Source organism: Nomascus leucogenys, chromosome 14 (genome assembly GCF_006542625.1).
Source record: "Nomascus leucogenys isolate Asia chromosome 14, Asia_NLE_v1, whole genome shotgun sequence".
NCBI classification, from domain to species: domain Eukaryota; kingdom Metazoa; phylum Chordata; class Mammalia; order Primates; family Hylobatidae; genus Nomascus; species Nomascus leucogenys.
The window spans coordinates 36,283,730-36,311,001 of record NC_044394.1 but is presented as its reverse complement, the minus strand read 5'-3'; the positions used below and the strand labels follow the sequence as shown (position 1 = coordinate 36,311,001).

At 55.1% G+C, this 27,272-nt stretch overlaps 1 protein-coding gene across 7 annotated transcripts in view; it reads right to left on the bottom strand.

Annotated features, from left to right (window-relative positions):
- Positions 1-27,272, bottom strand: part of DYSF (dysferlin) — a 229,721-nt gene that overhangs the window by 94,654 nt on the left and 107,795 nt on the right. For all 7 annotated transcript variants that reach the window (XM_030827268.1, XM_030827272.1, XM_030827270.1 and 4 more), the window contains 9 exons: positions 25,952-26,107; positions 22,062-22,193; positions 21,806-21,972; positions 20,110-20,224; positions 19,710-19,815; positions 19,307-19,449; positions 15,230-15,403; positions 1,554-1,647; positions 956-1,033 (listed from right to left, as the gene is read on the bottom strand). In XM_030827268.1, the coding sequence (XP_030683128.1) occupies positions 956-1,033; positions 1,554-1,647; positions 15,230-15,403; positions 19,307-19,449; positions 19,710-19,815; positions 20,110-20,224; positions 21,806-21,972; positions 22,062-22,193; positions 25,952-26,107 (1,165 nt within the window). The remainder of the gene's footprint in view (positions 1-955; positions 1,034-1,553; positions 1,648-15,229; positions 15,404-19,306; positions 19,450-19,709; positions 19,816-20,109; positions 20,225-21,805; positions 21,973-22,061; positions 22,194-25,951; positions 26,108-27,272) is intronic.

Below are 27,272 nucleotides of genomic sequence, written 5' to 3'. Positions count from 1 at the left end.
GCTGGGTCTTGAAGGATAACTAGGAGTTTGCTGGTTAGAAATAGGCAACAAACGCGTTCTAGACAGAGAGAGCACTGAGTGCAAAGGCCAGGTGTGGGCAATGTGGACAGAGTTGGTGGGGCTGGAGCTACTGGATAGAGGGCAATGAGCAAAAGGTGAACCAGGTGAGGACCACAGGGTCAGATCACAAGGGACTTGTCTGCTATGCTGAAGAGTTGGAGGTTATCTGTCAGTGTTTATACTTGAAATCAGGGGAGGGATGTGACTAGGTGTGTCTGGGGCAGTGCGGAAGGTGCCAGGGAGATCAGGAGATAACCAGAATGACCTAGATACAAAGGGGCAAGGCCAGTGTCAGATGGCAGTGTGACATTAAAGAGGAGGGAACAGATCTGAGAGGGATTCAGGAGGTAGAATCCTCAGGACTGGGTGACTGAGAATTTCCAGCCTGGGTAACAGATAGCTGCCAACCCCAGGGCCACAGCAGGAAATGCAGAGGCAGCCTGGATCTGGGTGGGGGGAGCTGGGGAGCAAGGTGACATGGCGGTTTGCACAGGATGAACTGAGGTGAGTGAAGGTGGAGAAGCTGGGGGACCCCGGTGCCCAGAGAGAGGACACAGACACGACTTCTTGGAGCACCAGACTTATAGGGCAATGAAGCATCAAGGAGGAGCAGGTCAGGGAGGAGGCTGCAGGGACCCTCCAGAGACTGGCAGCTAGAGCCAAGGCCAGAGGGGCTTTCAGGAAAGACGGGACAGTCAGCGAAGCCTGATCCTACCAAGGAGTCCAGCAGGCCATGGACAAGAGTTTGCTGCACCTGACGACCAAGAAGCCACAGGACCCTGGTGACAGCAACCACCTCCATGCAAACAGCACCCCTCGTTGCCCGAAAGCCAGATGTCTCCATTCCCAGCTCTCAGCCCACAGTCTCTGACTCTCCTGCCTCTCTCCCACCTACCAGAAAAAGAGTCCTTGTCCATCGCAGCCAGGTCCCGGGCCTGGTACATGTAGCAGCGTAGATGGTAGCGGTTCCCATCTTCACCAAGGGAAAAAATAGAGGTGCCAGAGTGAGTAGCTGGGGTGGTTAAGAGCTGGGGCTCGGGGGGAGGTGGAGTCTGTCCCTAGAAAGGGCAGCAGACAGAGGGGCTGAATGAGGGAAACCACGTAGGCCACTATGCGAGGTCAGGAGAATAGACCACAGCTTGAAAGCGGACACCTGACTAATTAGCGTGTCCTTGGGCCAGGCTAGGGCTGGGGAGAAGAGGTAGAGGAAGAGGGGAGGGGGGAGGCCAAATAGACAATGGGAGCAGCCACAGAGCACAGGGCCTTAAATGCCTGATCTCAGATTTGAGTGGGTGGACACACCACACAGACAGGCACGGACACGTGCACGCGTGCACACACACACACATACACACAGCACTGACCCACCAAAAAGCACACAGACTCAGCTCCCCAGAGCCCCACATACACATCTGATCATATAACTCCATCCAAACAGAAGCATAAGCTGACACACCCCTATCACCCCATAGAGGCCTCGAAGCCTCACTTACAGTCGAATATGCAGGAAATCGTGGGTCTGTTCACACCAAAGCTCAAGGTGGAGACGGACATGGAATCTTCACTCTTGTCATCCATCACGCCGCCCTGGAGACACGAAGCTGGTTATGGCAGATTCTGCCCCCAGGCCTGGGGGTGGCAGGGAGACTAGCCCAGAGAGGTAGATCCCCAGGGCCAGGAGATCGCTCCGCTGCTGAAAGCTGAGCCATCAGCCTCTAATTTCATTCTGGGGAGCTCATCCTCTCCTAAAAAATCACCAGACTCCAATGTCAAAGCACCAAAGGACTGTAGGAAATTCTTCTCCCTCTCTAGTGAAGACCAGATGAGCCAGAATGGAATTTTTAGTTGTTCCAGGCAAAGAGATTAGAAGGAATGACTCGAAGGGGCTCTCCAGAGGAGAATCAAACGGGGATCTGCCCACTAGGGACAAGTCCAGCGGAATCGAAATGTGGAGGTTCCAGGCCAGCATCTCTGGGTCCCCATCTCTGCCACCCCCTGCTAACATCGAGCTGGGTCCCAAGCTCTGGAGGAAGCTGCACCACACACCCACCATCTCTCACCAGTTCCCACTCTGCTGAGGGTGAGTAAGGCTCAGGCTGAGGCCAGAGGTGGGGACAGGAGTGGGTGGACAGTCAGGCTCGGAAGCCAAGCTGTCTATTTACTGTGTATAAAGCTAGATGGTCAGCCCTGCCACCTCGCCCTCATTAGCACTGGGCTCCAACCACTGAGCCACAAACCACTTTGGGGAGCACTAAGACCAGACCACCTCCCTGGGCCAGACACCCAGCTCTCCGATGCACTTTCTCAGCCCAGGGCCAGAAGCCCAAGCCACAGCCTACAGAGGGACTGGGGAGAGTCGGGGGCCATTACTAGACACCCCGCGCTGTCTGCTCCCTCTGCACTCACTCAGATTTCTCCAAGTGCCTCTCTCCTCTCCCTCCTGCCCACTACCCAAATTGTCGCCTGCTCCATTTCAGAGGGGTGGGGTTAAGTAATAAAACGGTCTCTGCTCCACTTCCTTGTTCAGTTCCACATCTCACAAATGTGTACACACCCTTGAAAGAAAACCCTGGCCTCTTCCTCAGACAACCCGTTCATCCCACCCAGGCCCACCCAGAGTGGCCAGTTCCCAGGATTCTTCTGCTGGGCCACCCTGACCTTCACCCTGGAACCATTTCCCAAGAATTTCAACCTCTCCCCAGGCTCTGAAGCTACAAAGCCCCCCAGTGCCTCCAACACAAGACACCACTGCCACTACTGTGCCCCTGCTCTCCAAGCCATGCCCACCCTCAAGGCTCAGTCCCAGACCCCCTTGTCCAAGAAGCCTCCCTGGACACCTATTCTCCCACCTCTGGCCAGCCCATCCCCAAGCCAAAACCAGCTTCATCGCCCTCGGTCACTATGCGGCTCCTTGGCCTGAATCCTTCGGTGGCCTGAAAGATCCAGTCCAGCCTTCTCCCAGTCAGACCCCCAGTGACCCACCCTATCTTTCCCCATCCAACACCAAGGCTTTCTTCCCCCAAACCCGGCCCTTGGCTTCAGGCAAACCACGCTCCTCAAAGCTGTCCCAGACGCACTCACTCCCATAGCAAGCTTATGCTGTTCCACAGCCAGAGGTGCCGTCAACCATCTCAGGCCTCCCCATCTTCAGATCATCTTAGGACACCTAAGCAAAGCCTGCCCTGGTCACTCTGGGTCAACAAAGAATTGCATCCTAAAGGTAGGCTGGGTCTTCCTCTGCTCCCTTGCTGCAAAGGGCCTGCAAAACACACACTTGGGAAAGACTGAGTCCCTCTGTTCTCCCAGGGGACTCTCCAAGGTCCTGCTATCCCCGGGTGGTCTCTGACTTCCACCACAGGACAACCTCATTTCTGTCAGGGAGATGCCCGGACTCTCCTCTTCCTTTGGCCACAACTTCAACATGGGCTCTGAAACCAGATTCCTCTGGCTCCAGTTCTGGCCCTGCCGTTTACTACTGGCTGTGTGACTTTGGGCAAGTTGCTTAACTTCTCTGAATCAATCACTTTATAAATTTGGGATAATTATACAGTATCTATTTTAGAGAGTTGCTTTGATTATTAAAGAAGATAGAAAACATGTAGTTCTTAGCACACTTCCTGGTTCACAGTAAATGCTCAAGAAATGCTAGCTATCAATGACCTTACGAGAGAAGGCACAGGGCTTGGGGAGGGGGCGTGTCATAAACTATAAAGTTTGTCATGTGCTGGAAGTGGTGTTCACATCACTCATATTTGTTCAAAATGATTCCAAGGTGTAAAAGTGGACATTTCAGTACGAATCAAGCAAACCAGCAAGGGCCTCTCCCAGTGCCTCCAGACAGTGGTGGTTTGTACATGGAGTTTCTTTCTCCCTCTCTCGCTCTCTCTCACAGACCCAAAGGCCTGAAATCCTCCCTTGTGAACAGGTATGGAAGCCCTGGGCCCCTGCCAGGAGAGGCATTTGGCCTGGCCCTGCGGCGCTGGCAACCCACTGGAGGGAGCACCAAGCCCAGCAGCGAATGACCACAGAACACCCCTCTGGCTGCAGGGTGTGCAACACCAAACGCAAGGCAAACCTGGGGACCCAGCAGGCCTCTTAGACCTGGGAGGCAGGGACACTAAGGAAAGCTAGTTAGGACGCCGGAAATAGGGCTTGGCCAGCCCCCAGGTGCAACAATGCGTGATGCCTGCATCTCCAGCACCTCCAGCTGCTGGGGCACTGGTAAGGGGTGGGAGCGGTGGGAGTAGGGAGGATAGGGGGTGGACTCAGCTGCAGGCAGGTGGGATGGACTCTGTGGTCTGTCTACCTCAGTCCGGCCGCACACATGTGCCCCACCCACAGGTAGGGGGCTAGGGTGAGTATAGGGAGGGAGGCGCCTCCAGCTCCAGGGCCCCATCCTTCCTCTCTCCCTCCCAGCGCCTGCAGGGACCTCCCTGCTCGCGGAGGGCTGCCAGTGCACATCCCCACTCACCTCGCACCTCCTCTAGATGGCCCCCCTCAGCGGGCCCCTGTCAGCACCACTCCCAAGGCCTCTGTCTGAGGTTCTGGCAGCACGTTCTGGGTCTCTGTCCAAGGGCAGGGCCTCCTGCCTGCAATTAGAAGCAGCATCTCCCTCCTTGGGATTTCCATGTGGACCTCACTGAGTCCCTGGCCCTGCAAGTGACTGTTCTGCAGGAGAAGGAACCAACGCTCCCTCTGGGAATGCCTCTCACGCTGCCTGGGTTCCAAAACCTGACCTGGCTCCAGAGGAGGGGCCCAGCCACATCATACCTGGTCCAGGGGCCTGCTGCCCACTCTCACCCCATCTGCCACCCAAGTGCTGACTTTCTCCCTCTACCTCAGGGAGACAGATGGGGATTGTTGGGAAGAAGCATTGCTGGCGGACCAGGGGAGACACACCCCACAGAGCCAGGCTGAGGGAAGCCACTCAGCTCAGTCCCTCTTTGTACCTGATTCACAATCTGGGCAAAATTCCACCCGCATGCCTGGCCAACGTCCTTATATCCTCTGGTCCACTGGCCCTCCCAGGGGAGCCTGGGCTCTCCATACATCCCCATTAGCCCCTGGGAGCAGAGGGAAGGCCACCCCTCCCTCCTGGCCCACTGTGGCCTCTAAATTGAGTCTCTGGCAGTCAGGACACTACAAACCCACAGACCCCCAAACCCCTACACCCCCTACCTGCTCACACCAGCTGGGACACTCTGAGGTCTCCTTTCTTGCCCCCAGGCCCTTGCCCCATGTGTCCCCTGATGTTTCCGTGCAGTCTTATCATCAACGTCACCCTGCAAGGATGTGTTAGGTACCCCTCCTTGGCACTCCCACTTCGCCCTGAGTTTCCCCAGCCCCTGTGCAAGCCAAGCTGCAGGAGAGGCTGATGCCCTGGTTTCTCCACCCCCACTCACACACACACACTCTTGCCCAGCCCCAGGGCCAGGCCCAGGGCATTGGGTTTCCCACAGTCACATTCCTGCCTTGATAGCTCATGCCACCGCAACTCCCAGGCTGGGGCTGGCAGCCACGCGGTCTGTGGCCACGCACTCCATCTTGGGCTAGCTGTGTAAGGGATCTTGCTGCTCGTCCAGGGGACTGGGTGGCCTCCAACCCGCTGCTGCCCGGCTGGAAGCCACGACTCCCTGGAGGAGCCTGAGCATAGGAATATGAGGAACTCTCTGCCTCCCAGAGCCACAGGGCTCCCCCAGGGGTCCCCAGAGCCAATGGCCAAACTCACCTGAGTCTGCCAAGGACTAATATCCAAGGACCACAGCCAGGAGGAGATAGTCAGGTTCTGGGGAAACACAGCCTACAAAGGGGACTCCTCAACCCACCTAAATCAGATCAGTACCAAGATCGAGCCCACCAGCATGTCTGAGATTCCTTCTGCACCACGGGGTGTCTGTGCCCTCTGTCTGCAGACCCTCTGTTTGCAATGGTGCCTTGCTCTAAACGGGGCCTAGAGTTCTGGCTCAGGATATATAAAGTGGAGACAGTAAGGTGACAGAAGGGCCAGAGCAGGGGTGGACACAGCAACAAGTCACAGGCTAAGCAGTAGGCTTCCTGGGGCTGAGCAGGCAGGGGAAAGCCCCACAGTGGCCAGAAAGAAAACATCTCAGGGGCCACCAGGGAGGCCACAGAGACCTTCCCTGCCCCAGCAGAGTCAAGCAGATGGGTATGGACCAGCTGGAGGCTGGCTACCCTCCTTCACTTTATGGGGAGGACTCAACTCCTACACAGGATGGGCCTGAAGAGCACCTGTGGCAGGGCTGGTGGAAGGGGCACTACTGTTGGGGGCCATCCCCTATCTCTTATGTAAAAGGGGCCAGGGGGCCCCTGACAGCAGCAGGTGCTGGAGTGAGCATGTGTGGTTCACGAGAGCAGATTACATTTTCAGGAATTCTGCAAGCCAGTTTTTAAACACAGCCATTAGTGAAAATTAAATCATATACATTTACCACTAAAGAAACTATATTTAAAAACTCAAGGTGATAAATACTTGAAATCATTCTAATTTCTTTTCTTTTCTTTTTTTGGAGATGGAGTCTTGCTCTGTCACCCAAGCTGGAGCGCAGTGGCGCAATCACAGCTCACTGTAGCCTTAACCTCCCTGGGTTCAAGCAATCCTCCCACCTCAGCGTCCCAAAGTGCTGAGATTACAGGCGTGAGCCACCACGCCTGGCCCATTCTAATTCTTGTACTACCTTTTCCCGTTATCTCTGCTCCTGAGGCTGCTTCCGTCTCATGTATCTGCGATGGAAATATTATGTATCAGTGTGCTACTGCCCGTCTCTTCCCAGCTCTGTGTTCAGTGGTGCCACATTGCTAGCTTGAAATTGGTCATGGCAGGAACAGCTACACCATGGAAATCAGCAAATGCTACAAACCAGGGCTGGGGATTGTTTTGTTTTGTTTTGTTTTGGAGACCTGGTTGTTAAACATTGACCAGCACAGTTCTAGGGTGACCTTCCAGGTCTTCACCATCTTCACTCTCTTCACTATGGGCTTTGCTGGGACATCCAAATGCCAACACGATGACGTAGTGTACACTACCACAAACCCTGCGCAACCCAACCATTATCCATAAAATTTTTCACAATATTCATGGGAGGAAACGCAGCTAAACAATTACGACTTGGCTTCTCGGTTGCCTCAGTTTGCTTAAGTGTAAAATGAAATGGGAGTGCTGACAGACCCTATCTCCTAGAATTGCTGGAAGGGTTAAATGAGATACTATGTGGACAAGACAGAAGGCAATGGCTGGCCCATGGTACATGCCCTAGAACAGAGGTTGACAGACCTTGTCTATAAAGGGCCAAGTACTAACTACTTTTGACTTTGTGGGCCATAGGGTCCCTGCTGCAACTGTTCGGCTGCTGTTGTAACACAAAAGCAGCCACAGGCACTACGTAGGTGAATGAGTACCAGCTGTGTGCCAATAAAGCCTTTTTTTTGAGACGGAGTCTCCCTCTGTTTCCCAAGTTGGAGTGCAATGGCACGATCACAGTTCACTGCAACCTCTGCCTCCCAGGTCCAAGCGATTCTCCTGCCTCAGCCTCCTGAATAATTTTTGTATTTTTAGCAGAGATGGGGTTTCACCATATTGGCCCAGCTGGTCTCAAACTCCTGACCTCAGGTGATCTGCCTGCCTTGGCCTCTCAAAGTGCTGGGATTACAGGTGTGAGCCACCGGCCAATAAAGCCTTATTTACAAAAGCAGGCAGACGGCCAGATTTGGCCTCTGGGGCATAGTTTGCCGACCCTTGCTCCATAAGGGGAGGTTATTATTTTTGTTGTGATTTTAGCATTCCCACCTGATAAGCAAGAAAACTGGGGCCCAGAGAGGTTAAGGTCTTCCCTGGGGCTACACAGCAAATTAGCTGGCAGAACCTGGGGTCCTCCTGCCCACTCTCAAGACTCTTCCCAGGCTCCTACTACCCCATCAGAGCTCAAAGCACCTGAGCAAAGTTCTGGAGCTACAGATGGTTGAATGCCAAGTCAGGGCTGTGGGGAACCCAGGGCCCACTTCATTTCCCTGGCTGCTCCAGCCTCAGCTTGCAGGGAAACCCCACACAGGCCAGGAGCCCAGGCCAAAGGAGGGGAACCCTTTAAAAGACAGAATGGAACGCGGGAACACACAGACTCCCTTTCTAATCAGGGCTGATTGCAACCTTAAGTGGAATAGCAGGCGAGAGTGCAACCCCATTTAATTTACAGCTGGAGCCAGGGCTTGGAAGCAGCTGCTACACTCCTTGCAAAACTACTGGCTGGCCCCTGGGGAGCTGAGGGTGGAATCAGGAAACCTGGAGAATCCACGGTGCCACGTGTGGGCTGGCGCGAGCATGTATGCGTGTGTGTTTGTCCCTCTAGGGTTTCCATGTCTCCACATGTGGATGTTGCAGAGAACACTGGAGCAGGTTTCATCCCATGCCAGGGTGCCTTGGTAATTAGGACAACTCTATGGCCCAGTTTGCCTAGAATGGTCCTACTTACGCCTGTTTTTCCAGTGTGATTATTAATAGTGTTCCAGACTGGACAGTAAATTATACGGTCACTCTAGCAATGGCAGATGAAGACCCTCATGCATGTACAATGACCCACATGGGTGATACCCAACACACGAGCCCGACTGTAACACACTCCTCTGCAGCCATGAATCTGGGTGCTGGCATTTTGCCTGAGGCACGTGGATATGCAATCGAATCCTCCAGACCTTGGGGTTCAAATCTTGAGCAAGACAGATGCATGGTCCACACATTTAGAGTTACCCAAATTGTCCCCTACTGTGGGGCAGTAGGAAGAGCAGCGAGGCCTCTGCTTGAGAGGAGATCCAGCCCTCAAGCCGCCCATGCTAGCACAATGCCAGGTATAGAACAGGTGCTCAACTTGAATATTGGAGAAACAGAGTCCAGAGATCCACAGAGCTGCCTTCCAACACCCCAGCCCCAGCCCCAGCCGTAGGCCTTGTTTCCTAATGAGGTAAACCCCTCGCACCTCCCAGGGCCTGCCCTTGCTTACACTGCCAGCTCTGGGAACCAGGCCTGGGTCCCCTGCCCACAGCATGGCTTCCTTCAGGCACAGAGCCGCCCCTCCCTCCCCATCCACATCTGACCTCCTTTTCAGCCAGCCCAAGTCCCAAATTACTCCTCTCTGGAACCAGCCTTTCCCTGACCCACTTCCCTGCACTTCTGACTCTCAACTGGCCTTGCTCGCCGGCCCAGGCTTGAGCCACCTGTCTCCGAGGGTCCTCTCTACTGCAGTCGGGACACTGGCCTCCACCAACCCTCTGGAGGTTTCCCAGGGTTGGGGCCCGGGGGCCAGCTCCTCTCTAGCTGCCCGACTGCCCTAGGACTGCCAAGCTGCCTGGCTATCAGGTGAGGAGATGCCTGCCCAGGGCAGAGGCCTCTAGGCAGCAGCATCCAATCCTCCCACCCTGGGACTCCACCACAAAGGGACTCCATGGAGCAGGAGGGACATGATGCCATCATATAAGTGAGGGAATGAAAGCGCCAGATGGGGGTTTGGCTGCTGGTCAGGAGACACCTGGAGAGAGGGGCAGAAGAGCCGCTGCCTGGACCTTGGTTCTAGCACTGACTCGTGCTGTGCTGCTGGACATTCCCACTCAGGCCTCTTCCAGGGCGACATTAGGGCTCGGAGTCGTTCCAGAGCAGCATTGTCCAGTAGACCTCCCCACAGTGATCAAACCGTCAACGGCTGCACTGCCCAATGTGGTAGCCGGCTGCTTGGCAGGTGTGGCTACTGAGCACTGGAAATGTGGCCTGTCTGATTGGGGAATCAAATTTTCTTATTCTGATTACTTTAACTGTAAACTTAAGTAGCCACCCATGGCTAGTGGCTACTGTGTGGGAGAGCGCAGCTCTAGAGCCTCAGTTTCCCCAACTATAAAATGGGGCTAATAATAGAATCCAACCTTCTGGGGTCACTATGAAATGATGCATATAAAGCCTGGGTTTTAGTACATGGTAAAATCAATATTAATAATTCTTATCCTCTATGGGGTCCTGGATCCCCTGGAGAGTTGGATAAAACTATGGCCCTTACACCAGATCATACATGCGTGCATGCACATGCACAACTTTGCATCCAATATCAAGATGCTCCTACACCTCCCAAGGCAGGTCAGGCACGCCTTTAGAAAATGAAAGTTTCTTCCAGCAGCAAAAATCTCCAAGACTCTGAGCACACGTTGCCAACGTTTCTGTCCCTCCCCTCCCTGCCAGGCCCAGGCATCTCATAGAACCCTTCCCAACACAGGGCCAAGCACAGAGGCAGGGCTTGGAAAAATCCTCGATCATGGAGGGCAGGCCCAGGGCAAGGGCAACAGGATGGATTCTGTGAGCTCATCCCAGCAGCCGTCACCAGAGTTCCCAGAGAGGCCGGTGGCGTCAGGAGGGGGTGACTGGGTGGGAGGCGGCGGTGGTGGCTGCTGTGGCCACAAGGGGTGTGGGGTGGAGAGGGAGGCTGGATGGAACGCGCTATAATAGCGGCTTTGTGCTCTGCTTCCCAGCTCCCTGGGAACGCCAGGAAGATTATGAAACCCGGTGTCTTTGGAAATGCCAGGATATTAGCTGGAAAAAGAATAATACGAAAATAAAATAATGCTCGGGATGGAGACAGCAGACGATTAGCAGACGGAGCCAGGGCCTCCCGCTCCGTGGAAGGAGCCAGGCTTGGCCCCTGCAGAAGGTTTCAGGGAAAGGCTGCCCGTGCTAATGAGCAGACAGGGCCTGCCTTCCAACAAGACGTCTTCCAGAGGGGAGCTGGCAGGCAAGGCCCAGCTCGCTGGTGGACGTGTGGGTCAGGGAAAAGGTGGCAGGAGGCAAGGGGGCACCACAGACCTGGTCCAGAACTGTCAGATTACCTGCAAGGCTACCTGGCTTCCACCCACGGTCCTTCCCCAGCCCCTGCAAGGCCTGCTGCCTCCCAACATCCTTCTTCAAGAAGCCTCCCCTCATTAGACACTGCCACTCTGGAATGACTCTTATTCTACCTCCAACACTTCAAAGACACAGATTCTAGGGGTTTATTTGCACTCACATGTGAACATCTCTCTTCTTGATCAGACAGGAGTTCCCCATGAGCCAGGCCTCCACCATCAGATCAGGGGATCATCAGAAGACCACGTTTCCCCCACCAAGCAGCGGGGAGAACATGTCATCTTGCCATACCTCCCTCTCCAGGACCCTGGCCACACACCTCCCAGCAGGAATGCACATGCTCTGCCTCTCTCAGAAGGGCACCCAAGTAGGGGGCCAATGGGAGCCCCATCTTGATGAGGCACTTTGTACTTCACATCTGTGCTACTCTGAGATGGCCCCTGGACCAGCGGCATCAGCATCATGTGGAGGCTTGTTAGACACAGAGACTCTCGGGGCCCACCAGACCCTGAATCAGAGTCTGCATTTTAACAATATCCCCAGACAGTGCCTACTTTTGCTAAGTCTGAGAAGCGCTTCACTACATGCACCGTCATTCATCCTTAAAATGGCCCTGGGATTCAGTTACTTGCATGAGTGAGGTAACAGAGTTGCTAATGGCATGAGTGACCCGTCCACAGCTAGTAAGCAGGGAAAGCAGAATTCGAGCCACAGAGGCCTCACCCATCCCACCCATGAATCACCAGGCATCAGGGACCCGTGGGCAAAGACCAGCTCTCAGGACAGAAGCCAGGTCCTAGCACCCAGAAAATCCAACCACCTTCCCCAGGAGGCAGGGAGGACCTTAGCCCCAGTGCTGTGCTGGGGCATCAGGACATCCCGGGACAAAGACAGCAGCTTGGCAGTGGGAGCCCAAACTGTTCTGGGTCCCAGGAGGCAGACGGAAACGTGACTGTGGAGGGGGAGTGTAAGTGTGAAAGAGTGTGGGGGGGAGGGTTGTGCATGTGATTGTGTATGTGCGAGTGTGTGTAAGAGAGTGTATGTCAGAATGTGTGTGTGTCTATGTGTTGGTGTGTATGTGTAGAGTGTGAGGGTGTGTGTGATTGTGTACGTGTTAGTGTGAGAGAGTGGGGGGTGCATGAGAATGGGGGAGTGTGTGTTGGTATATATGGGAGTGTGTAGAGAGAGGGTGTTGGTGTGTGTGAGGGTATGTGTGAGTGTGATTGTGTATGTGTTAGCGTGTATGGGTATTAGTGTGTGGGGGTGTTGTATGAGTGTGTATGTGTGCATTAGTGTGCTTGTTGGTGTGTATGAATGTGTGGAGAGAGTGTGTGTTGGTGTGTGTGTTGGTGTAACAGAGTGTGTTGTTGTGGATGAGTGGAAAGAGTGTGTGTGTTGATGTGTATGAGTGTGTTGGTGTGTGTGCTGGTGTGTAAGACAGTGTGTGAGTGTGTGTCACTCCGGTATAGAGTCTTCCAGACAGTCAAGTGGGCCTGTGGCCCTGTCCAAATGCCAGACACCCCTAAACCTCCCAAAACTCTCTGGTCCTCCAGCTGCAGGTCTGCGGGGTCCACCCTCTGAAGCCACTGCCTCCCTCTCTGGTTCTCTCTGCCAGCCAAGCTGTCCCAGGACTCGGGGCTTTGCCACTTTGGTTTCTTCCATGTATCACAGGCAAGTCACAGGTGAATTACAATCCATCACCCGCCCATGGCTGCTGACTTCACGCCTGGTTTCAGCCATCCCTCAGGACAGTCTCTTCCACAAGAAGAATACGCAGATCAGTCTCTCTGCTTCTGGGAAGTGCCCCCCTCATTCTCCCAGGCGCTGAGCCATGAAAGCTTGGCCTGGGTCCCCCAGCCTTGTCACTTTCTTCCTCCAGGCCCTAGCCAGCCCCAGGGCCCATCCACGCTTTGTCCACGTGTCTCCGGTCACCTCTTCCCCACTCCCGGCCCCCTCGGCTCCCCGCTCCAGCCTTCCTGCCCTGGGCCGCCTGGCAGGCAGCCGTCAGCTCTGTCTCCCTCACACAGCACTTCACCGTGTGTGTCAGCCTTGCCAGGGCCAACCGTGAACTCATCACAACCCGCTCCACCCTGCCCTGCGGCCTGGCAACCACAGGGTCCCCATTGTCCACCTCTGACCCTTCCCTCCCCAAACCCTGCGGTCCCACCTCCCTCCACCTCAGCCCCACGGCCTCACACCAGGTGGTCACCTCTTCCAGATCTCTACCCAAGACTCCTGGGATTTCCTGATGTGAGGCTCTGCCTCCCAAGCATCCTCCATGGCTGCTTGACTGATGGTCCTGAAGTCCAGCTCTGACCAGAGGACTCCTCTTATCAACAACTCATACTGGCTCCCTACTGCTCTGGTCACCGTCTGGACCATCTGAAGCTCTTTGCCCAACATTGCTTTGGTTTTTGTTTTTTGTTTTTCTTTTCAGAAGCTCCTCTCCCCAATCTGGTGGCACTGTCAATCACAGAAAAGGGGCATGACCCATGCCGGCCAATCAGAATGCTCCATCCCTCACCCAGGTGCAGGGGCTGGCTGGGCACCAACAGGCAGAGCCGGTCAGTCATGCCCAAGACTTCACTGACATTACTGAGAAAGCAGCACTCAGGGGTCTCTCCAGCTGCAAGGAAAACAGAGTGTGGCGCTGTGGGCTGGGCTACTTTATCTAGCAGGACTTTGCTGGCTGGAGGGATGATGTTGGCCTTTCGTCACCAGCAGCATCTTTGCTACCACACAGAGAGAGCCCGTGTGAGACAAGGCCAAGACACGGGTGTGAGTCCTGGGGACACTGTGTGAACCTGTTTCCTGCCAGGCCTAATGCCTGCTTCACCTCTTGGGTTCTTCCCAGTTCTGTGAGTCCACAAACCACTTTTCTTCTCAGCCCCTTTGAGTGGAGCTCCGGCTGATGAAAACAGATCCTGATTACACAGCGTGCTTTCCTGGCCTTCTCAGACCTGGCCCTGACTCTGAGGCCTGTCAAGGTCTTCATACCCCACCCCTCAGCTAGAGCCGCAGGACCATCACCAGCCCCTGCCCGGTGCCCAGGCCAGGCCCTTTCTGACTCAAAGCAGAGGGGGCCACAGAACACCAGCTGCACCCCAGGAGGCTCCCCAACTGCTCTGACCTGGGCAGCAATTCCATCCTATCCTGCCCCACCCTGGCCAGAAGACCAGTCCATAGCCCAGAGAGCCGAGAGCTCCGCTACCTCCCCTCAGACTCCCCTTGACCTGGCCCCAGGACAAGCGAGGGGCTCTCTCCGAAGCCTATGGCAGCCTCCTCTGACGTCCTCAGGCCCCCAGAGAGCTTCCTCTTCTATACTGCCACTGCTGGGCCGTGCCCACCCTCGAGGCCTGAGACTGACAGAGCCTCCCTAGCCCACCCACCCCTCTCCGGGCCACGGCTGGCTTCACCTCCCTGCGGGTGCCCAGCCCAACAGATCCTGAGCCTCCCCACAGCACTCCTCCAGCCTTCAAAGCCAGGCTGTCCTACAGATAGGTGCCTAGCCTGACCCCAACCACACAGCTGGCTTCACATGGACACCCTCACATCCCATGGGACCCGCTCTGTAGGGCCCCAGCCCAACCCCTAGGGAGGTGCCAGTCCCGGCTGGATTTCAGAGGGAGCGGCTCCTTCCCCAGAGCAGCAGAGCGGGGACTGGTTGTGTGCCAGTACCGAGTGCTCGCTCAGACTGTCCCCGAGGCATCTGCTCCTCTCTTTTGGGGAGCCCGTCACCCAGGCCCTGGAGAACCTTGAGCCTACCCCAGTTCCACTGGCTACAGAAAGTGCACCCTGGGCAGGAAAGCCATCCTGGGGCTCAGCTTCTAAGACACACCTCTTCCCCAAAATTGCTGAGGATGCCCATGAGATGGTCTCTGCCTCAAGAGGATGCACATGCAACCAAGGACACTGTGGGGCCACAAGACCTCTCTCACTACTCCCATGGGCCTCCTCACCCATCTTCATGCCAGCCAGCCAGGGACAGGCCAGCCAGACGGCCAAGGCCATCTTCCCCTCTGCTTTCATCTTGACACCTCAAAGGAGTAGCAGCAAGTGTTTCAGTGCCAAGGAAGGAGCTTTTTCATTTTAGAAGAACACTCAGACTGGGGCTGCTTTCCCCACATGCCACCTCACAGGTACTGACGCCAGGATGACCAGCCAGTGTTCCATCCAAAAGTCCTAACCTGGGGTCCCTGCACCTCTCCCACATCGGCCCGAACAGCCCTGGGAAACCAAGATACACCTCACCCGACCCAGGACAAGTGCAGCCCCACGTACCAGGGCCCCCTCAAGGGCAAACACAGCCGCAGGCCCCGTCTTCTCCAGTGGCTCCATGCGGCGGCGCCAGCGGCGGCGGCGGAAGGCATCTGTCTTGCGGTACTCCAGGTGGAACTTCCAGCCAAAAAGAGAGGCGTACTCCCAGCCCTCACCCTCCGCCTCCGCCTGCCTGTGCTGCACAAGAGAAGGGGCAGACTCAGAGGCCGGTGGGAAGGCTGGGGGAGTCCTGTGCTCAGCTCCACCTTTGCCTTCCTGTCCTCCATGAAAAATCCCCACCAGCCCCCACACTAGCTGGGAAAACCTGGGAGCGCCACCTAGAGGAGAGGGGCTTTCTGCAGCCACAGGAACCCCAGGTCAGAAAATCAGGAGGGAAGGCCAGGCGTGGTGGCTCATGTCTGTAATCCCAGCTACCAGGGAGGCTGAAGCAGGAGAATTGCTTGAACCTGGGAGGTGGAGGTTGCAGTGAGCCAAGATCGCGCCACTGCACTCAAGCCTGAGCGACACAATGAGACTCCATCTCAAAAGGAAAAGAAAAAAAAAATAAAGAAAAATCAGGAGGGGAGAGGAGGCTCCACGGGTTGCGGGGAGAACCAAACAACCAGAAAGTGAAGGTAGGCTGATGCAGTGACGAAAACACTGGGCTTTTGACTTGCTTATTTGTTTGAATTCTGGGTGGATTTCATGAATCCAAAGTTTTCTTGTCATTTCCTTTTTCATCTTCACATCCTGTAGTGGGTCTGCTGCTCAGAGGTAAAAGGAAGATCCTATTTCCCAACCACAGCCAATTTCACCCCCGGGAGCTAGACCCAACTCAGCTGTGGAGGCACCCTTGTACCTCATTCATGGGGTCCCTTTCCTGGGCCTGAAGGGAGTCCTGGGAGCCCCCTTGCCATTCAGCTCCTGGGAGAGGGTGACCTGGCACTGTTGTCTGACACCACCTTGGGTCTGGGCCAGGAGCACAGTGACAAGGGCCAGTCCTGGAGGCCAGCTGTGCCACTATCCAGGAAGGACGCTGGCTGTGGGGTGGTGGGCAAGGCACATGAGCCTGGGCAGGCTTTGCCTCTGTCTGCTGGGTGCCCCTTCAGGGAGAAAGTTGAATCTGTCTGGTTCACAGCACCAGGAACAGCTGGTTGTCCAAAAGCCTTGCCCCTCCCTGGACCCAGCAACGGTCCTCTCTAGGTTCTCTGCCCCCAAGGAGAAAAGAAGGAACCTGGGTCATGCCACAGGCTACTCCTGGACTAAGGGAGGTCTGGTTCTTGAGCCAAAATTCAAATGTGTGTTTAGGAAGGAAGATCGTAGACCAAGAAGGTCCAGGGCAGGCGGGCACAGAGGCTGTGCAGCGCACAGGCCCCTGTGTGACCCCAGAGCAAGTGCATGTGCTTGCGTGTGCTCATCCATGTGCACGTTGGGCCTGACAGTGTCCCGTGGCATCTGTGCTCCACTGTGGGCATGTGTGCTTGCATTGCATGAATGCCAGCGGGGCCTGCCCCAGCCCCCTCACCAGCCAGTGTACACGTGTGGTGCACCCATCCCCAGCTGCCATCAGCATCGACAGCTCCCAGCTCCCAGAAGCCACCTGCTCCAGGGAACCCCCATGCTAAAGGAAACCCCCTCACTGAAAAGCTAGGTATGTGCCCCAGCTCACCCCAGCAACCCCAAGCCTAGACAGATGGCTGAGAGGATACAAAGCCCAGCCCTGCCTCCAGGTGAGGATTCTGTGGTGTTCCGAGTTGTGCACCTCCCCAAGCCACAGCTCAGGCCACAGCTGACCTGCCTGAAGCTGCATCCTTGCTCCTCACACTCCCGAGGGCACTGCCCCAGTAATGTGCAGCCAAATCCACATCTTAGCTTCTGCCTCCAGGAAACCCAGCCTAACACACAGTCCGTGGGTGTCCTTCCATCTTCCAGGTTGGTGTGTGAACTTTGTATGTGACCTCCTGTAATCATGGGCATCTGAGTGTGTCTGTCTATAAGCATCTGTGTGTGTGCTGGGTGCGATCTGTGGGTGTGTTGGGTGTGATCTGTGCTGGTGTGATCTGTGGGTGTGCTGGGTGTGATTTCTGTGTGCTGGGTGTGATCTGTGGGTGTGCTAGGTGTGATCTGTGCTGATTGTGATCTGTGCATGTGCTGGGTGTGATCTGTGCTGGTTGTGATCTGTGCATGTGCTGGGTGTGACCTGTGGGTGTGCTGGGTGTAATCTGTGTGTGCTGGGTGTGATATGTGCTGGGTGTGCTGGATGTAATCTGTGCCGGGTGTGCTGGGTGTGATCCGTGCTGGGTGTGATCTGTGGGTGTGCTGGGTGTGATCTGTGCTGGGTGTGCTGGGTATGATCTGTGGGTGTGCTGGGTGTGATCTGTGCTGGGTGTGCTGGGTATGATCTGTGGGTGTGCTGGGTGTGATCTTTGGGTGTTTTGGGTGTAATCTGCTGGGTGTACTGGGTGTGATCTGTGTGTGCTGGGTGTGAACTGTATGTGTGCTGAGTGTGATCTGTGTGAACTGTGTGTGTGCTGAGTGTGATCTGTGTGAACTGTGTGTGTGCTGGATGTGATCTGTGGGTGTGCTAGGTGTAATGTGTGTGTGCTGAGTGTGATCAGTGCTGGGTGTGCTGGGTGTGATCTGTGCTGGGTGTGCTTGGTGCGATCCGTGCTGGGTGTGATCTGTGGGTGTGCTATGTGTGTTCTGTGTGTGTGCTGGGTGTGACCTGTGCATGTGCTGGGTGTGATGTGTGTGTGCTGGGTGTGATTTGTGTGTGCTGGGTGTGTTCTGTATGTGTGCTGGGTGTGATCTGTGCATGTGCTGGGTGTGATATTTGGGAGTTTTGGGTGTGATCTGTGCTGGGTGTACTGGGTGTGATCTCTGTGTGCTGGGTGTGAACTGTATGTGTGCTGAGTGTGATCTGTGTGTGTGCTGGGTGTGATCTGGGGGTGTGCTAGGTGTAATGTGTGTGTGCTGAGTGTGATCTGTGCTGGGTGTGCTGGGTGTGATCTGTGCTGGGTGTGCTGGATGTGATCTGTGCTGGTTGTGATCTGTGGGTGTGCTGAGTGTGATCTGTGTGTGGTGGGTATGATCTGTGCATGTGCTGGGTGTGATCTGTGCATGTGCTGGGTGTGAGCTGTGTGTGCTGGGTGTGATCTGTGTGTGTGCTGGGTGTGATCTGTGTGTGTGCTGGGTGTGATCTGTGGGTGTGCTGGGTGTGATCTGTGTGTGGTGGGTGTGATCTGTGCATGTGCTGGGTGTGAGCTGTGTGTGCTGGGTGTGATCTGTGTGTGTGCTGGGTGTGATCTGTGTGTGTGCTGGGTGTGATCTGTGCTGGGTGTGTTGGGTGTGATCTGTGGGTGTGCTGGGTGTGATCTGTGTGTGGTGGGTGTGATCTGTGCATGTGCTGGGTGTGATCTGTCTGTGTGCTGGGTGTGAGCTGTGTGTGCTGGGTGTGATCTGTGTGTGTGTTGGGTGTGATCTGTGTGTTCTGACTGTGATCTGTGCATGTGCTGGGTGTGATCTGTGGGTGTGCGGGGTGTGATCTGTGCCGGGTGTGCTGGGTGTGATCTGTGTGTGTGCTGGGTGTGATCTGTGTGTGCTGGGTGTGATCTGTGTGTGTGCTGGGTGTGATCTGTGCATGTGCTGGGTGTGCTAGGTGTAATCTGTGTGTGCTGGGTGTGAACTGCAGGTGTGCTGGGTGTGAACTGTGGGTGTGTTGGGTGTGATCTGTGTGTGCTGGGTGTGATCTTTGGGTGTGCTGGGTGTGATCTGTGCATGCGCTGGGTGTGATCTGTGTGCTGGGTGTGATCTGTGCATGTGCTGGGTGTAATCTGTGTGCTGGGTGTGATCTGTGTGTGTGCTGAGTGTGATCTGTGGGTGTTCCCAGTGTGATCTGTGTGCTGGGTGTGATCTGTGTGTGTGCTGGGTGTGATCTTTGGGTATGCTGGGTGTGATCTGTGAGCACCTCCAGTGAGTCCCAGGTGTCTGGGCATGCTGTGTGCACACATGCATGTGTCTGTGTGCATGCAGGTCTGCATCTGTGCCTACTGGCCACCTGTGACCAGAGGCCTCACTCCCACCCACCACCTGCTGGCTCACCCTCTTCAGTGCTTCCATTTGGCTGAGATCCCTCCTGCGCAGGCGCACCCAGCGCCGCCGTCGGTGTGTGTAGTACATCTTCTCAGCAGGGACCCAGTGCTTCGGCTTCCGCTCCGGGGGGATGGTGATGCTATACTCCCAGCCTGGGGAGGGGGAACCCGTCACTCATTGCCTGGCAGTTCCCCATCTCTCCTGGGACCATCTCTGAATTTGGGGCATGGTCACAGATTCTTGAGTGGCCACTGACTCTCGGTCCTAATTTGCAGCTTGGAGTGGGGGTGCCTTCAAGAAGTGTCCCTGGGTGAAATAGCCCGGTGAAGGGCCCTGGCATTCAGTTGTCCCCACCAGCATGGCTTGAGAGCTTGCCGGGGATGGGGCTCACCAGGCTCCACATGCTGCCCACCTTGCTCATCGACAGCCCGGTTGAGGTCTGTGGACCATTCCTCATCTTCCCACTTCCAGCCCAGTGGGCACTCAATGTCATCCTTGGGAAGCACCTTCTCCCCGTTCTAAGGACAAAACCAAACAGGCAAGCAATGAGAGGAGACAGACAGATGTGAGCAGGGAGGCAGAAAAGATGCAACTTGACAACATACGTCCTCCGAGTCCCAGGTAGAAGGGCAGAGCCCCAGAGTCAGTGTCCTGCCACCACTGCACCCCACACTTTCCCTCTGGAAACCAAAGCATAAAGCCTCCGGAGGTAAGAGGAGGCAAAAAGGAACATGCCCCACCCTTCCCTGAGTACCAGGTGCCTCCAGAGACCAAATGTCTAGACCCCACCTGCCCCTGAGTGCCTGCTTTACCACATCGGTGTAGTTGTCACTCATGTAGATCCACTGGCCTCCGGGAAGCCGGGTCTGGTTCTCAAACACCTCCTCCACGAAGCTCAGGTGACCGGCGTCCATGTCATGGAGCAGACTGTGGAGGAGGGCTGGTCAGAGTCTCTGCTGGAGAGGCCCCCATCCATCGACCACCTCCTGGAGAGCAGCCCTGCCTGTGTCAGCCGCACCCCAACCAACAACGAGAGACATGGGGGTGGGCAGGGAAGGGTGCAAGAGACCAAGGCAGACAGTGAAAAGGAGACCTAGGGACACTCCGAGATAATCAGGGACAAAAGAGCACATCACCCAAGATAAAGAGAAAAGGAGGCCAACTGAAGACAGCAAAAGGAGGATGGGCAGTCGAGGCTTGATGGATAGTTGTAAAAATATCAAGTTTTATCAAGTTGTACTCATAAGATTTGAGTGCTTGACTGCATAATATGTTATACTTCAATTTTTTTAAGTAAAAAAAATTAAACACCACAGAGTTGAAGCCCAACCAAACAGGAAAAGGAGAGGAGAGAGAGGCAAAGGCAGCAATAAACATGGAGAAGGACCACGTGGATCTGAGACGGACTGAGAGAGAAAGGACCACTCAGGGGATGTGTGAGCAGCCCAGACACGAGAAGGGTTCATGTGCAGAGGAGGTGATGGGCTTGTCCTGGGTGTCTTGGAGGATGGGGCCACATCCAATGAGCACCACACAGAACGGAGGCTTAAGAATAACGGCCTGGGCCGGGCGCGGTGGCTAAAGCCTGTAATCCCAGCACTTTGGGAGGCCGAGGCGGGCGGATCACCAGGTCAGGAGATTGAGACCATCCTGGCTAACACGGTGAAACCTCGTCTCTACTAAAAATACAAAAAAAAATTAGCTGGGCGTAGTGGCGGGCGGCTGTAGTCCCAGCTACTCAGGAGGCTGAGGCAGGAGAATGGCGTGAACCCGGGAGGCGGAGGTTGCAGTGAGCCGAGATCGCTCCACTGCACTCCAGCCTGGGCAACCAAGCGAGACTCCGTCTCAAAAAAAATAATAAAAAAGAGAGAATAAAGGCCTGGCCGGGCGTGGTGACTCAAGCCTGTAACCCCAGCACTTTGGGAGTTCGAGGAGGGAGAATCACTTGAGCCCAGGAGTTCAAGACCAGCCTGGGCAACATAGTGAGACCCTGTCTCTACAAAAAATTTAAAAATTAGCCAGGCATGATGGCTACTCATGTGGTCCCAGCTACTCAGAAGGCAGGAGCAGGAGGATCACCTGAGGCCAGGAGGTTGAGGCTGCAATGAGCTGTGATCATGCTACTGCACTCCAGCCTCCAGACAGAGTGAGACTGTCTCAAAAAAAATTTTTTTTAATGAAAAGAATAAAGGACTGTCTGACCATCCAAGCCCTTCTGGAAAGGATTGCTGCCTGGCGAGCCTCAGTCCTGGGAGAGTTCAGTGGAAGTTCCTATGACCAGCACAGGAGCAAGCAGAGGGATCAATAGACCCCAGCCTGCCTCCAAAAGGGAAAATTTTCACCAGGGAAAATTTTCAGTTTGCATTTCCCTGAGGCTACATGGCCAAGAGGTCAGAACCCGGAGCTCATCCCCTCCCAGCAAGTCCACCAGGCACAAGTGCACCAGGGTGCAGTCCATGGTGGGCAGCCTGGCCTGGCTCTCCCCAGCCCTCCCTGCCCACGACTCACGTCTTCTCTGGACACACGAACCAATCTCCAGCCCAGGTCCAGCCGGCCGAGGGGCGAAAGCTGTCCTTGGGTAGCTTGATCTTGCCCGTGACGTCAGAAAACTTGGGGTAGGTGAGGCCCGTTGTGCCCCAGTTCCCAACCAGGGCCAACTTGGTCTCGTTCTCATACTGGAGGGCCAGAAAGAATGAGACGTGAGCAGGGGGCCAAGGCAGCTCCAGGGAGTGGGAGGCAGAGGTGGGGGCTAGCAGGTACTCACGGTTTCAGCAAAGACAGACAGCTTCCCCTCAGCAAACTGGTTGAACTCCTTCTCATCCACAGAGAGCCCAAACCACAGCTTGACCCGTATCTGCACTGGCATCCGGGCCCCAGGCACCTTCTCCATCGGATACTGGGTACCAGAGAAGGACAGAAACCCACACTCCCCTTCAGGATCCGGATGTCCCAATGAGACGCTGGGGAGGAGGAGTCCTCCAGGCCTGGGTAGACCAGCCTGACACCCTCACTGGGAGTATCCCTTGTGGGAGCGCTTACCAGAATTGCATGGAAGGGGAGTGTACAACTAAGAAACGCCCACCCCACCCCCTACCCCTCACCAAGATTCCTCCCCATCAAAGGCAAAGGCTACATCATTCCCTCCCAGGAGCGCTCTGCAGAGAAGAACCACGTCTAGCCCAGGACCTCTCCTCTCCCCTTCTCCCACCACATCCTCGCTTCCATTTTCTTCTGGAACAGTGCTTGCCAATGGAACTTTCCACTATGATGAAAATGGTTCATATCTTCACCATCCAATATGGTAGTCAACTAGGCCCGTGTAGCTACTGAGCACTGGAAAGTGGCCAGTATGACTGGGGAGGTCAAGTTTTCAGTTCATTTACTTTTAATTAATGTAAATTTACATAGCCTTCTGTGGCTACCATATTGGACAGCACAGTTCTAAAACTTGTCTCTAAAGGAGATACAACGATACAGATGTGGAAGGAGAAGAAATTAAAGCCTCCCCCTTCATGTTTAGTATTTTATTTCTTTGGTTAGTGTATCATCTAATATCCCTACCCTTTCAAGTGACTATCAGCATGTCAACCACTATTCACTGGTCTTTAACTGCTTTTTATCCTGAAACTTTCAGAAGCTTTGCCAAATGGAATAACCACAACAACCCAACATGAAACAAAAATTATTCTCCACAATTACTTCACCATTTGATTGAAACCAAAGGTCAGACATGGCCTGAGGAGCAGAAGCTCCTGCTCTTAAAATTCACATTGTCCCCTAGAGGAGGCAACACATCAAGTACCCAGGCCTAACGTCATGAGCTCAGAGCAGTATATCCTTCAGGGCAGGGAGCCGAGTGAGAAAAGGGGTGGGTTCAGAAGACGAAAGGGCAGCTGAGGTAAGGGGTCCCACGCTGGTCAGGGAGGCCTGGATCCCTGGAGGGAGAGCCCAGGGCAGGTAGGAGGCTCAGGAAGGGCCAGAGGACATGCCAAGGCTGGGGCCACCTCACACTTCCCTCCTGCGGACACAGCCCCCCTTCTTTTGGTTCATCTTCAATGAAGCCTGGAGGAGCCCCTGAGTCCACGTGTCATGCCCCGGGGAAACCTCTCCATGGCTGTTCGCTTCGGCTGTCCTCTCCCCAGAGTGGTTAACTGCCTTTACCCTCCAAACCACCAGCCCCAGGGAGATGGCAGGAATGCCTGACCCCCACTTCCCCCATCCACCCCCGGCTCTCTCCCCTGTCCTCCCCCAGACGGGGCCAGCCTGCCGGACCCAAAATAGCAACAGCAAATAAAGAAATGTCTAGTTTGGGGCTCCTCTCTCTCTCTGCTGGTGCTCATTTTTTCCAACTTTGGTTTAAGTTAAGAAACACCAATGTTTTCTTGGTCTCTGCTTGCTGCCAACATTTTTGTAGAGCTTGCTCAGGAGCTACTGGCGGGGCTCATAAACTTAGTGGGGAAGACTTCGAGAAACAATTCTATATCTTTTTTTTTTTTTTTTTTTGAAACCAGGGAAAATTTTCAGTTTGCATTTGCCTGAGGCTACATGGCCGAGAGGTCAGAACCCAGAGCTCATCCCCTCCCAGCAAGTCCACCAGGCACAATTCAGTAGCACCCCCCACCCCCCACAACTCTCGCAGACAGCCTTCCCCGGTCACCCTTTCCCGGTCAGCCCCACTCAGATATGGCCACTCCTTGACTTCCTTTCCTTTCTGCTCTACCAGGCCAGGAACTGGCTTAGGAGGTAGACTCTCAGAGGTTAGGCTCTGACAAGCACAAGAGGTTAGAATCTAACGGGAAACATGCCCCAGGTGGCCTGTGAGCAGGTGGATGGGGGCAGCCTACTGCCCAACACACACACACACACAGACACACTCACTCACACAGCTGTGTGCAGACATCTACTATCCTTGGCCTTGAGTTGGCCTCCAGTCATGGCATGCATAGAGCAGGGGAGCTCCGCAAAAGGAAAAGGGGAGAGGTAGGGAGAGAAACTAACATCCACTGATCACTTAGTTCCAGCAAGACCCATCACCTGTGTCGCCTAACTCAACCCTCAAAACCTGTAAAGTGGGCAGCCCCACCCACCCTCATTTTACAGATGATAAGACAGCAGGCAATTCAGAGAGGTTAAGCAACCTGCCCAAGGCCACACAGAGCTCCAACCAGCCCTGGCATCCTCTGTGCTACTGAAACCTGCCCTCTCCACACCCTCCAGGGGACAACAAGATGACTGGCCAATATACGAATGCATCAGCATCACTCAGGGGGCTCTGCTTCAGGGTTCCAGGCTAAAGTAAGTCAACAACGACTTCCTGGAAGAGGGGAGGAGGGAGGAGAGATGTAGGGAAGGGGAAGGTCGAGTGCAGAGGGGCTTTGGAGAGGTAGACTAGGCTGGATGAAGGCCTGGTGCCTTAGGCTGAGGAGTCCTTGAATGCTAGTAGAGCTATTCAGGGCAAATGAAAAGAGGTAAGGAGGGCTGGCGCGGTGGCTCATGCCTGTAATCCCAGCACTTTGGGAGGCCAAGGCAGGCGGATCACCTGAGGTCAGGAGTTCGAGACCAGCCTGGCCAACATGGTGAAACCCCATCTCTATTAAAATTCAAAAAAAAAAAAAATGAGCTGGGTGGGGTGGCAAACACCTATAATCCCAGCTACTCAGGAGGCTGAGGGAGGAGAATCCCTTGAACTTGCAAGGCGGAGGCTGCAGTGAGTGGCAATCACACCACTACACTCCAGCCTGGGCAACAGAGTGAGATTCCATCTCAAAAAAAAAAGAGAGGTAAGGAGCAGGCCTGCTTCTCAGGGCCACTCCTCCCCAAGCAGGGGCAGCCTTGCTGACAGCCCTTCAAGGAGGGCCCTCCCTTGGGCCTGGGCAGCCATCGTGCAGGGAAGGATCTCCCACATTGTGTCCTGCAAGCCAGGCCACACGATGACCACAGCAGCTTTGGCTCTATGTCCGCACATGGGCCTAGAGAGGAGCACAGATGGGCTCTCCCCAAGCACCCGCTCACCTCCCTGTCACCCATCCCCAAAGCTGGTGACTCTCCTGGAAAGGAGGAAGAGGGAACAGGGATAGGTGCTAGAAGAAGAGAAAGGGCAGGAGAGGTGGGGACTGGTGAGACCGAGGGACAGAATTACATGCTCCCAGCTCTCCAGTGGGTCCAGATTGTGGTGTGCCTGTCCCAAGCCCCAGATACCAGCCTTCCCAGCAGGGGGGACCTGAGCCTCAGAGTGGCTCCAGCTCCAGTCCAGGGCACTCGGGTTGGTGTGGAGGCCAGGTCATGCAAGGCCTGCTAGTGCCTGGGAGCTGAGGACTGAGGCCTCCCTATAAGGGACCTGCCTGGAAGGACAAACACAGCCCCAGGGGTCAACCCTCCCAGATGGCCTGGGCCACAGACTCCACCTCATTCACTCCCAGCGCCAGTGATTCCAGCTCAAACCTACTAACTTCCTAGTCTAGGTGCAGGGGCCTGGGGACTTTGGGGGGAACTGAGGAAAAGAGAAATTGTTTTACCCAAAGACCTCCTCTCCTTCCAAGACCACAGCCTAAGAACTAAGATAGGTCAAGAACAGGAGGGGGAAACAGAAGAGATGGCAGAAAGGCCTTGTGTTGGGAAAAATACGATCATGACTTGGGAAAAAAGAAAACTCACTTTCAGAAAGATTGTCTGCAGCTTCCCACAATTCTTGCCACAGTAGTTGGCACCCCGCCGGGAGAAGAGGACTTGGTGGGCGGGCACCCGCTGGTATGCCACACGCTTGTCTCCCTGCAGCATCCAGATGACGATGTCTGGCAGGCTGTTCTGGGGCTGAAGAGAGGGTGGTGGTCGGGGTGGGGATGGTGACACACCAGGCCCATGCCCCACAGCCACACCGTGAGCTGACCTCTGACTCAGAGGCCACAGAGGCCTCTCCTCTCCCAGCTTCCATCCCACATGCTGTCCACCCTGGCCTTCCCCCAGACCTCCCAGGGCTGGCCGGTGTCTGGCTTGAGTGGCGGTGAGCCCCCAGAGGACAGAGCATAAGGCTGCCCCCAGCTCACATGAGAAGTCTGCCAAGGTTACTGAGCTGAGTACATCCTTCTGGGAAGAGACACTCCTGCCTGGACCTCAGAACTTACATTCTTAGGTCCTCGCTACCAGGTAGACATTCCCAGGGGGCAAACATCAGAGAACTAGATTTGACCAGGGAGGTAACATTACGCCTAGGACACCACCCGCCTTCCTCAGCCCCAAGAGTGGGAACAGATCCACGGAAGGTATGTCCTTCCCAGAGGACACACACCCTCCTCCCCTAGCAGCAGGACTCCCATGGCCTGAAGACACTGGACTCTGAAAATGGTGACTAGTCCAGAACAAAACTGCGAGGCCCCCAAGCCCCTCCAGCATGATTGACAACTGCTCCCAGCTGCACACTCTGGAGAGCAGGCTCATTGGGTAAGGGTCCATTTGCTTCCAAGGATGGTGAGCAAAGTGAGCCCAAGAGGGGCCAGGTCTCCACCCAGGGCTCCTGCTGAGCTGATGCTCCTGCAGCGGGGGTGAAGCATGCCCATGCATCGCTTCACTGAACCCCAACAGCGAGCCCAGGAGGTAGGACAGGCAGCCCCATTTGACAGGTGAGGAAATTCAGGCTTCGAGAGCTTAGGAGCCAACGCAGCTTTTTCTGACTCCAAATATGTGTTCCTAACCACTATACCAGGGGTTCTCAAAGTGTGGCGCCCACAGCAGCAGCAGCTTCCGGGAACTTGTTAGAAATGCATATTTCAGGCGGGCAGGAACTTGAGGGGTGGGCCCTAACCTGCTTTTCACAAGCCCTCCAAGGGATTCTGATTCACATGCAAGTTTGAGAAGGGCTCTCTCCACGGGGCCCTTACAGTGACAGCACTGTTTGACCTTAACTCCTTCCAGCCATATCACAATTTGTGCTTACAGTTCACGGGTCAGTCTGGGCTGAGATTACAGAGGGAAGCCCGTG